The sequence below is a fragment of the Ambystoma mexicanum genome, chromosome 3p (assembly GCF_040938575.1).
Source record: "Ambystoma mexicanum isolate Mex_15411 chromosome 3p, UKY_AmexF1_1, whole genome shotgun sequence".
Lineage (NCBI taxonomy): Eukaryota > Metazoa > Chordata > Amphibia > Caudata > Ambystomatidae > Ambystoma > Ambystoma mexicanum.
In genome coordinates, this window is record NC_090925.1 from 76,072,399 (window position 1) to 76,084,635 (window position 12,237).

The window sequence follows — 12,237 nt, forward strand, 5'->3', positions numbered from 1 at the left end:
CCATTTTATTTAAGGGGAAATTCCTTGTCGGATGACCATACTCTCCACAAGTGAAACATTCCTTTTGATCTATGGAATGAAATGGGGGTAGGATAGATAGTATGTCTTTGGTTTCACCCCCTTTTTCTCAGGTATCAAAACTTAGTCCACTACCCTTAGGATTATCGGGTGTTTCTAGTCACTGATTGGTGTCCCTGGGGTGGATGGTATTTGTTCCTCCTGGCCAAAAAAGCAATGCTCTGGAGGGAGTTCACATTCTTCCCATGAGGGATTCAGCCTGCCTCCTATGGCGGAGGATGGTCTATGGGATAGTATCTCCTCAGGAGAAAATCTATCTTTCCCAGATGGAATGGGAGTATTGTCCAAAGTGGAGACTAGGACACTTTGGGACTCAAACCTCACAGTGTTCTGTCTCAGAGGTGCAGGAGACCTTTCTATTTTGTGGGGTGTCAGCCAAGCTGCTGTTTTCCTTGTTGGGCATCCCGACTACAGAGGCTCCTACCGGTTGTTCAGCCATTCTAATATTCTCTGGAGAAGGTAACAGAATGCTTGTAATTGGGGAGCATTACAATTATCTGTGTCGAAGGGAAGAGGGATCTCCCTTGACATTGGAGTATCGGGAGCTCTTCTCTCTTTTCCCAGCGGTCTTGACTCTGTCTGGAGTCGTTTTCTTGGGGTCTCTCCATCTCCCTTCATAATGTCAGACGATGACAGAGGTCCTCATGGGATTTCATGCACCAGGAGTCCTACCAGCTCACCCCTCTTAATTTGCAGGCATTGCTACTGAACGCCCTGTAATTCTGATCTGCTAATCATCCGTATAACACAACACAAAGTATGGGATCAACCCACAGCACTATGAACACCTTGGAAATACTGACCTCAAACAACAAGCATGCCAACGCAAGAGCCACAACTCTGCCACTGATCGTCATTCAACAGCACAACATTCCTGACAGGGAGCACCACCTGCAATTGCAGGACTAGGTTGTGTGTCATGCTATGATGCACTAAATACTCATCAGCTTGCAGCATGACAAATGCTCACATGTAACGCTTTAGGTCTGGAATTTTGGATGGAAGCAGAACACAATTTCTTTAGCAAGCACTCACAAAGAATCAGAAAATGCGTCTCCATTGACCCATCGCCATCCATCGCCTCCTTTCCGCAGCACAATCCAAGGCTCAATAATGGTCTTGATGCGCTTGATGGCCTCCTGAAATGATGAATAAAGAGCAATTATCATCACAGCCAAGAAGCATTGATTTATTTGTTTGCTGTTAGGAAGCGTAAGAAGCTCATCCGTTAAATGTTGTGGACCAACAGAGTCAAAGACGAGGACATTAACAGTCTGCTGGTAAATTAAGTGAGTGGAGAGGCAAAATATTTTAGATAGTTTTTGAAAGTTTAGATAATGGACAGGTGACATTTCCAGGAGGTTATCCCCAACCCTTCCCCAGATACCCACCTATTCTACCAAGAAAGAAAAGCATGGGATTTAGTTATTTCAGTGGCAAAAGCAGTGGTTTGACTCATTTGAACAATAACTGTTTTGACAAAGACATACACAGAAAACGCGGAAGGACGGTAGCACACACATCACAAACCACAGGGTGAAGTCTTTCTTCAGGAGATGAAGTTCGCTAAAGGCAAGTTAATGTCATGTTGTGATGTAAGATGTACCTGAGGCTGCATGAAACCTGTGTCGGTATAAACTGGATTTTCCAGAAAAGTATCTTGGAACCTTCAATTCAGGTTTGGAAGAGTGATTTGAGAAATGCAATGCTCCAGTCTTACTAGATGATAGGAGGAGGAGGCTTTTTAACGGTCCGGCAGCAGGGTGGAGGGGGTTGGAAGACCCTGCTAGAACAACACCCCCATGCAGCTTTTGTGGCACGCGGCATCGTGCAGCCAGATAGGCAAGAAATGATTACACTTCGATGGATCCCTCAAAAAGACGTGTGTGCCTAGCAATGATCCTAAGAGCATCCCAAAGGCAAAAAGAAAGAGCCAGAGAGCGATGCGTCAGGGTGTGTGGAAAAAGATAACTGAGGGCATGTGTGTGGTGTCTGTGGTATAGAGGGTGTGCAGGTTTTCAGAAGCAGCACAGAAATTCCATGAGGAGTAACATCTCCACAGCAGAGACACCCCACACTTACAAACAGGGGTACAACCGCACTGTCCCTCAATATACGAGGCTGCAAAAAAAAAGATACACAATTAGGTGTTTTCTAGTACCAATCTGCAATTTGTCAGATACTATGCAATTCAACATTCGCTAACTCTGGTGTCCACAACTCTGCAGAAATTGAAAGGCAGCCCAAGAGCAGGCCATTATCAGATCCGGAGTCCAGTGTTCCGTTTGGACAGAAATGCGCGACCAGCTAGTGGACACAGACAGAGTCTGATGGTCTCTCTCTCACTCTCTCCCCCCCTCTCCATCTCTTTCTCTCTCGCGATCTTAAGTATACACAGATCCCTAGCTTAAGAGAGAAACCTGTGTATAGGCGCGTTATAAATACCTCATCATATCATATCAAACTGGATGTGTAACCACAAGCATGTGTCTCAACTGAAATGTTCAAGTACCTTTGTGAAGCTGAACTTCACATTCATGAGACCCCAGGGCTACCTGTCATTACCACTTTGAGGGGGCACAAGTTGTGCCACAAGCAGGCTCCCACCAGAAGCCTGAGGGCCCTAAAACCACTGCAAAAGGGCTCCTGGAGCCAGTCCTGGCGCCTTTGGCACCAAGCTCATATGTAGGAAAGAAGGGCTATTAAAGTAGGTCCCATTTATGTACATGGGCCTTTAAATCCAACATGGAAGCACCCACACAGTCTAGTTCTGAGAACCAAGCCATGCGGTCTAGTGTTTTGGGTGTGGCAGGCCTGGAACTACTTTCCCTGGTACTATTTTACCTGGGCTATATAAACCACACCCTGACTGCAGAACATGCTTTGTGTTATTCTGCAACCAGCAGCGTGACGCTCACCGTGTCAAGCTCCTGGTCTTCAGCATCTTCCTGTAATCCTGCAAGAAAAAGAACAAGATTATTGTATTTTACCCCTAGAAAACATCATCCGGCACTCAGCAGCTCAAGTGGGCTGCAATCTGTGGAAACCGAGAGAAGAAGAAACATCACTCACCTGTGAGTACTAGCTTAAGGACTTCCGGCAAACCGCTACCACAGCTGCTGTTCGAACATTGCGACCTGCAATAACGAGAAAGGGAAAAACAATATTAGAACGCGCGCTTCCAAAAGATCGAATTCCATTAGTCTTACCTGAATTCCATCGCGCTACGCCACGCTTCCATCCGGTGCACCACAGCAACATCTGCAAAGGAAAAGAGACATATTCAGGTTCACTTTCAATATTAAACAACCGCACAGCGCTGTACTACCTTAACGGATTCCAGGGGGCCTGTTTTTCATCGCGCTCTCATCCACTCGCAGCAACACAGCGGCCTGTGAGAAGAAGAAGAAAACACAGGTTAGCTTCAAAAGACAATAAAGGTGCTGCCCTTTGCGCTTTCTCTTACCTAGAAACGTGCCTCTCCATCCGGCACGCCAGCATCAAGACCTTTGCACCTGAAAAGAAGGAGATAAAGACATTAATGAATTCCCACCAGACACAGAACAAGGACTTACAATTAACAAACCTACCTGCCTACCAGCAGATTCAGGGTCACAGCAGGCCTGGGCCCAAGGAAGGCATACTGCACCAGTGAAGCAACTCGGGCAGCTCGCCAACAATTGTCAAGCGCCATTGCACAAGAAACGCAGGACGGATAGCTCACCCTACAAATAACTAAGAGTCATTATTCAGCACTGGGCAACTACGCATCCAGGGTTCCAGATCTCAGAGCATTCCAGACGCCCCCGGGATATCAGGTGAGCGTAAAACTACCTACTACAACATCCCTCCCCTCGCTACAGAAAGACGCTGCTACTCATGCGACTAAACAGGCTCCCTACACTAGCCATGTGTGATACCTGGAATGTCATTGATCCCTCCAAACGATTTCACAGTCTCTGTAAGAACAAGAACGAGCTTACGACTAACAGACATGTCTTGGTGACATGTGCATCTTTAACTGACTTGTATGAGCTCCACCTGTGAAAAATAGGACATTCCAAAGAGTTCTTAAGCTCGGAATAATTTTGGTTGCACGGTTTGGACTGTTCTAGATTGTCATTAGTCACATTCAGACCAGAGTAATGGATAATCATTTGCAAAGAGCTGGAAAACACCAGCGTACACATTCACTGTCAATGATGGTCTCACACGCCAATAAGTGCAAGGGATAATGGGAAAATAACTGCTGCAGATCACCACAGTTAGACCGATATTAGCTACATATTAGCTACATCTATTCAAATTGATGGTTCCATAGGTTGCTCTAATAGTACACGAAATTGTTACATGACATACTTGATGTGCAGAATACATTAATTTTATTATTTGTTTAAACTGCTCCTTGATTTATTATATGATAAATTAATGTTACTTATAAACAGAATGGTGCAGCAGCATGAATGCCAGGTGTGATAACATTAAGTAGGTAAGCATTTAGTCTGCGTGCACGGCTCTGGCTGGTTAGAGAGGATGCCACAGAATCACACACTAATGACTCTATAGTGGCCACAGTTTCTTGTAATCAAGTCTAAACCTCAAACAGAAGTTACATTATGTGCATCGTGAAACAGTTTTAAACATAGTTTTACAGTGGTTTGCGTCACGCTTTCTGTGTGGCAAACTGGTTGATACGGTCATCATAAGCTAAAGACTTTGCAAGTTCCGATTCAATAGCTAACAGAGTCAGTGCATTTACTCGGTATTCACCCATTCTTGACCGCATGTCATTCTTGACACATTTTAAGTTGGTGGTGTGCACAATAATATTCTAATGGCAATGCACACATTGTTATAAATATTGTGAAGTTCTCTTGGACTTAATCTTCTAGGCATATATAGCACAGAGCTATCTTCTGCAGCAGAGTTTAGGAGGTTTGCTAAAAAATGGAGGAATTCTTCGACAAAAATGTCTTCCTCCAAGTCATTACAGTAGCACTTCCACATGTTCTTAGCATGTTCCGCTACTGTTGATGGTTCACTTTTTGTAAAATTGACAAGGAACTTAAATTTCCTGTAGACGGGGGGCGTGGCTTGGTGACCATGTGGTAGGAGGTGAAGCTCGAGAGCTCCCGTGTGATCCTTAAGCACATCCGAACAAACTGGCTTGAACGACTACAAAATACAGCTACAACACATGTGCAGGTGTCTGAGCACCCAGTGGTCAGCTGGGGGGCTTGCAGCCAATAATCGGAGGAGGAATCAAGAAGAAATAACACGCTAAGAATTTTACCCACCAAATCCAAGATGGCGGGCGTAAGCTGCGTGATCTCCAGAAGAGAGCCGTAGCACTGAAGGACCCGAGGGCGGCCAACGGGATGAAGAGCTGCTGGAGACAGACTGTCTACAGAAGCCAGCGGCAAGTGCCTTCCATGAACACACCGAGAACAGCAAGAGTCATGCGGTTCCCGAAGACCGGGGAATAGGACCCGGGCTGACAAGAGCAGCCACACTGTCAGCAGCATGACTGCCGGTGCGGGGCATTGCACGGGTCAGCGGAGCACTGGAAAAGAAGGAGCTGGAGAGGGCATCAAATACCAGGTCTTAAGATAAATCAGCAGGTGCACAAAGGGAACCCTGGGAGGCTGCCTGACAAGGAGAAGAAGGGTCAGATGCTGCACAAGGTTACACAGCAAAGCATGCAAAATAATTCAAAGAGGGGTAGATGTATACACACCAGTATTGACTCTTTCGCCAGGAAGTCTGACAAGAGCTAACCCACTCCATCGGCTGCAACCATGGTTTCAACCAGCTCCGCACAGGAAGGGGGGGGGGGTGATGGCGGGAGCCCAATTCTAGAAACTATAGCAGCCCTGAAGCCATCTCTGGAAAGCAAGCTGGACACAGCTATAGCAGCCCTGAAGGCGTCTCTGGAAAACAAAATGGACACAGTCATGGTGGACATGAGTCTCCTCCGGCAAGACGTGAAGACCCTGGCGGACAGAATGGGCACAGCGGAACAGCAGGTGCAGCAAAATACCACGGATGTTGTGACCAAACAGACCCAAATGATAGATGTGCTACAACGGGTGAAGATCCTGGAACAGAGGGCAGAGGACGCAGAAGGGAGGGCCCGGCGGAAGAATATCTGGTTTGCTGGGCTGCCGGAAGCAAAAGGGGGCAAGGACCCCACAAACTATGTTGAGCCCAACCAGGGGCTTCCCCGAGATCTATGATCGCGAACATATTGAATTACAAAGATCGGGAGAAAATATTCACATTTTCAAGAGAAGGGGGAGTGATAACTAGAAACTCCTCCAGAATAACGATATACCCGGACCACACAGTGCTGGTACAGAGACAAGGGGCATGATATAGCCCCACCAAAGAATGCCTTAAAGGAGCTGGTATGCGCTACATGCTCCTGTACCCGGCAAAACTGAAGGTAATACGAGAGGGCAGATCACACTTGTTTGAGACAACAGAAGAGGCTCATGCATGGATGGATCAACAGGGTATCCCGCAGCAGAGACCCAGGAATGCCAATAACAATGATGGGAACCCACCTCAGAGACAGCAGGAATTAGCCTATCTGGGGAAAAAAACAGCTCTGACGCCAAAGACGTTATGCAAGCCAGATGGAATAAAAACAAAGGAGCGTAGAGCTTTGGTCCTGTCGCGGGAGACGACAGGACATGAAACCCCAAAGAATTCTATTAGTTTGGATGTCAGTCTCAAGGCATCACGCTGCTGCGGGCCGGTCCCACCTCAGTGGGCAAAGCACGAGAAGCAGCGAGGCCCAAGCAGGGTGGGGGTGGCTGGGTATTTGTTTATCTGTTGTAATTAGATGGTCATTTAGTTGGTTGGAGGAAGGTACGAATGGTGGAGGAAACCGCACACAACTAAATAAAAGGCACAGTGATAGTGGCAAAGGAACTGACGAGGACCGAAACAAGCCAAGACAGGAAGGTCTCTCTAGTCCAGGGTCCCTGACGACATCAGCGCAGAACGGCATTAACGGGAGGATGAAGACAACATACCCAAGGGGTGGTAGGACAGCACAGACTGGGGCCAGAGCAATGAGTATCAGGTGTGCGGGTTTGCAGAGGGACAGGTGAAAGGCTGGCCCACTGGGCACAATACAAAAATGGGCCTGGACGAGGTAACCATCGCAACCTGGAACGTCAGGGGACTCAACGCTAATGTCAAGAGACTCAGGGTGTACGCATGGTTGAACTGGATGAAGGTTACAATCGCTCTGTTACAAGAAACTCACCTAACGCCTAAGAAGCAAACCAAAGTAGCCAAGAAATGGGGGAGGGGGGGCAAATGTACAGTTCGACATACTCTAACTACTCCAGGGGAGTACTGATATGGGCTGCCCGAGGGGTCCCATTTCAATTGATTAAGCAAGAAAACGACCCGGAAGGCAGACATGTGATACTACACGCAATGCTGGAGAACAGGGAGATATGCTTGATAAACACATATGCCCCAAATCATGATACAACAGGGTTCTTCAGGAAAATAGCACCCAAGCTGGCCCAATACAGAGAGGCGACGTTCATCTGGGTATGTGACTAACTACACACTTGACCTGCTTATGGACAGATCTGATGACAAGTACAAGAGGCCGGCACCGCCAGCAAAGTCTCTACAAACTATTCTGACCCAACTGTACCTGGAGGACATCTGGAGAAAGGTGCATGGACAAAGCAGAGGGTACACACACCACATCGCCCCCCACAGGATATTCACACACATAGATTATTTATTCACAGGCACAGAATCTCTGGGCCCATTCACAGAGATTAACATTAAGGCACGGACACTGTGAGACCATGCACCACTGCTAGCAACATGAGCACACACTCATAGGAAGGCCTCTATACCGATGTGGCGGTTGAGAGCGGAGTCATTGAAGGAGGGAGAGTTACAGGAACATATGCAAGACACGATAGATGAGTACTTCGAGCTCAATGTAGGAAGCGTAGAGAGCAACGGTATAATCTGGCATGCCTTTAAAATGGTGGTAAGAGGGGCAGAAATGGGGAAAACGGGAGAACTAAGGGGACGCGCCCTGTCAGATCTCAGGGAGGTGGAGAGAGGGATAGAAGCAGCCAAATGCCAAGCGGGCGTAACGGGGAAGGAGCCTGGGGAACTCACGAGGTTGAGACTGAAATGTGTCGAGATCTGAGAGAGACTGGCGAGGTTGGATTATCGGAAGTACCTATGGGAAGTGCATACAGCGGCTGCACGCGGAGGGGAATAAGCCCAGCAGGCTTTTGGCCTGGCTCACCAAGGAGGAGTGCGAGAAAAAACCCATTAATGTGATAAAAGACAGAGCAGGGGTGGAGGTTAGAACCCAGGAGGGTATTAACAAAATATTCTCACAATTTTATGAGCAATTGTATGCTCCTTATCCAGCAGCAGAGACAGAGGATATAGCTGACACCCTGGCGGAAATCAGACTCCGAAAGCTAGCAGAAGATCAGATCCAAATATTTGATGCTCCCCTCACGGTGGAAGAGTTAGAGACAGTAATTGCTGAGCTACCATCCAGCAAAGCCCCGGGACCCGATGTGCTCCCGGGCAAATTTTATAAGGAATACAAGGGCACCTTAGCATCGAGACTGTTGAGAGGCATTCGAAAAAGGGCAGTTGCCAGATAGCATGTCAGAATCGGTCATCATACCCATCATGAAACCAGGGAAATCACCACTAGACTGCGCCTCCTATAGGCCAATTTCCCTAATTAACCAAGACTCCAAAATCCTCATGGCAGTGCTCGCCAACCAGCTCAAGCAGGTAATACCCATGTCAATTCACCCGGACCAAACGGTCTATGTCCCGGGACGGAACACAACGTAGAATCTACAAAGACTACACCATGAGGTGGACCAAACGAACCAGAGACGGGGCAAAGGCGCTATAGCGTCACTAGACGCTGTTAAAGCCATCGACTCTGTGAATTGGGAGTGGTTGTTGAGGGTCCTCGCTCGCTTTGGGATAGTGGAGGGGTTCCTCCGATGGGTTAAGCTACCTTATAAGAATCCCAGAGCGAGGATGAAATCTGGGAAACTATCTTTGAGGCTTGTACGATCTATAGAGGCACAAAGCAAGGTTGCCCACTGTCACCAATGTTGTATATACTGGCCCTCAAACCATTGGCAGTCTTTCTTAGAGCTGAATACGGGGACACTGGGGGAGATATAGATGGGGTCATACACCAAATCTCGTTATATGCAGATGACCTCCTTCTCTTCGTGGGGAACCTGCGGGCAATTCCATGCCTATTGGAAGCGATAGATGCGTACACCAGACTTTCAGGAATAGTTATCAATAAAGATAAGTCCTCACTTTTGCCCTTGTCCGATCTAAGATGGGTCCCCTTGAAACAACTGCCAGACCTGGGACTCACATGGGAACCACACTCCTTCCGCTACCTGGGGATAGAAGTGCACCACGATACCCGGGCTACGCATACACGGGTGGCCCTCAAGAAGACGCAGAAGGCCATGACCTTCTGGAAGAGACTCCCGCTAGGGATGATGGAGAGGGCGAACTTGCTGAAGATGACTGTACTGCCACGCATGCCGTACCACTTCACGAATATTCCAAACCTAATACCCAAGGCATTCTTTACACAATTTAACACAACGGCACAGGCATTCCTGTGGGGGGGGAGAGAGGAATCAGATTGCGCTGAACACTTTGCAAAGAGACTATGAAGCAGGAGGCATCAGATTTCCAGACTTTGAGTGGTATTACCTTGCTGGGCATCTGCAATTTGTGGTCAAATGGTTGGGGGATGAGACCTCAGTAGACTCACTACTCTTCCAGCCGGCGCTGAAGCAATATTACCTGAGGGAAATCTTATGGATCGACAAGACCGTGACCATGACCCTACGTAATTTGGTCAAGTTGGGCCAGACCCTGTGGAGCAAAGCATGGAAACTCCAGGGGGCACAGAATCTCTACTCCGCAAAGATCCCACTTGTGGGATTCGTAGGTGCAGATACACAGACCCTCGCATTATATAGATCCCAATGGGAATCTAAAGACGTTGCTCAGATAGGAGACCTGAGAAAGGAAGGACAATGGGCGGAATTCCAACAGCTGATGGAGGAGCACAACATACACAGTGGTCAGTTCATACTACGCAACCGTATAGTGCAGAAAATCAATAAAAGATGGCCCGACTCCCGGATGACGAGGACCCAGGGGGGATGCTAAATGCATGGTATGATATACCCGAGGGAACGCTGTTAAGGAGAGTGTTCCAGGAATGCAAGATTTAAATAAGCGCAGCTATACCTCATGCGCCAAGCGTATCCCACACCCAACAAAATGACAGCAATGGGGACTGTAGAGCCCCGGAATTGTCCACGCTGCGCCAAGGAGGGAGCTGACATGCTGCACATGTTTTGGACCTGCCCGGTGATAAAGATGTTTTGGGAGGGAATCAAACAAAGAGTGGAGGGGGCAGAATTCATATGCAAGCATGGAACCCTGATTCTTACCTCTTGGGTCCCTTTTCCCAGAGGCGATAGGCAATGAACACATCTGGCCAAGATGAAAGATGTGGCTTGCATTCTGGGGAAGTGCTGTATAGCAATGGCTGGGATCTCCAACTCCGGACCGAGCGTAGGCTCATGGTGGGCAGATCTAAAGAAATGGGTGGTGGCAGAAACAGCGCTGTGGACAAGGGCTATGCAGAGTGCAGGAGGGGAGAGTGGACATAAAATACTTGAATGGAACTCCCAGGATTTATATGGACAGAGGGAGGAGAGCGGCACAGACGACCATGAAGGAGCGGGAGAGCACAAATAGGAGAACTGGCAGACGCGCGGAGTACCCCCAGCAATGGGGAATACAAGGAAATAGACCTGAGATTGGACTAGACAGGAGGGTTGGCCATTGACCACAGAGCACGGCCACAGGACCGTGCCATGAAGAATGACGATGCAGGGCGGAATTCACAAGGAGTGCCAGTATGATTGTTATGCTTTGTTTGTCTTTGGTTTTTGGTTAATGTTGTAAAACAATAAAGAGTTTAAAAAAAAATCCCATAGAAGGTATCATATGCAGCTTTTCTTCACTCCAGTTCAGAAATTAAGTGGTCACAGATCACATAAAATATGTTCACCCTGAAATCTTTTCTTCCTCAATCTTCTTGGGACATGCTGGTATTTGTTGACTCACTACTCAGTTCCTTTTTCCCTTTTAACCTTCAGTTCTTAACCTTTTACAGTTGATTTTTGCAAAGCTTTAGACTCATAGGTTGGGAAAAGCTCTCGAACATCCTTCACAAACTGAATCAGTGATGAGTACAGTTCTAACACCGTAACAACGTCAATGCCTTGCAGTTTTTCTGCCAACAACATTAACTCTTTTGAAGATAGTTCCCCACACAGTGGACAGGATTGCAGTCTCCAAGCGTGCCAGTTTTCGTGGAAGAACTATAGCTTCCTTACACGCAATTTGTGCTTTAGTACTTGGACTCTGTTCAATTGTTGTCAAAGCTTGGATTATTTGGTCCCAATTATGATTTAGGCTTTGGCAGGCATCTTCACAGGCTGACCAGGATGAATAAGAAAGTCTCTTTATGCCAAAGTCTCTTTAATACAATTGAATGTGGAACTGAGGATTGGTGGGGTTGCAAAATCTTCCAGCTGTGAGTGGATACAGAGAAAACCACACAGGTATTGTAGGAGAGCAAAGAATGAAGTAGCTTTATTGCAGCAATCATCAGCATTTCTCCCGGCCAGGTTCAGTGAATGTGCTGAGCATGGCACATAAAGAGCAAGTAGGTTACCCTCCATAACCCTTGTTTGCAATCCACTGTAACGGCCAGGCATGTTGCTTGCATTGTCATAGGACTGTCCACAACAGTTAGCAAGATCAAGATCATGCAACTTAAGAGTGGTCAAGTCTGCTTCTGCCATTTGTTCTGATTTGTGACCCGGATTTTGGATGAATTGCAAAAACCGTTCAACAGGTGACCCATCTCTTTTGAAGTATCTCAAAATGAATGAGAGCTGATCAAAATGAGCACCCAGTGTTGAGTCAACACTAATGGAAACATATTTTGCCATCTTTGCCTTCTTGATGATCTCTTTAAGCACAGATACACCCATTAACTTAATTAACTCTTCA

The 12,237-nt window shown here is 47.2% G+C and overlaps 1 protein-coding gene across 11 annotated transcripts in view; it reads right to left on the reverse strand.

Annotated features, from left to right (window-relative positions):
• The window catches only part of LOC138580122 (C-type lectin domain family 2 member B-like), a 283,857-nt gene that overhangs the window by 160,806 nt on the left and 110,814 nt on the right, over positions 1-12,237 (reverse strand). For 7 of the 11 annotated variants that reach the window (XM_069650406.1, XM_069650412.1, XM_069650415.1 and 4 more), the window contains 2 exons: positions 2,161-2,199; positions 1,114-1,217 (listed from right to left, as the gene is read on the reverse strand). The exons of 1 other annotated variant lie outside the window; for it this stretch is intronic. In XM_069650406.1, the coding sequence (XP_069506507.1) occupies positions 1,114-1,217; positions 2,161-2,199 (143 nt within the window). The remainder of the gene's footprint in view (positions 1-1,113; positions 1,218-2,160; positions 2,200-12,237) is intronic. 3 more of the 11 variants (XM_069650414.1, XM_069650410.1, XM_069650407.1) reach the window with 1 other exon arrangement.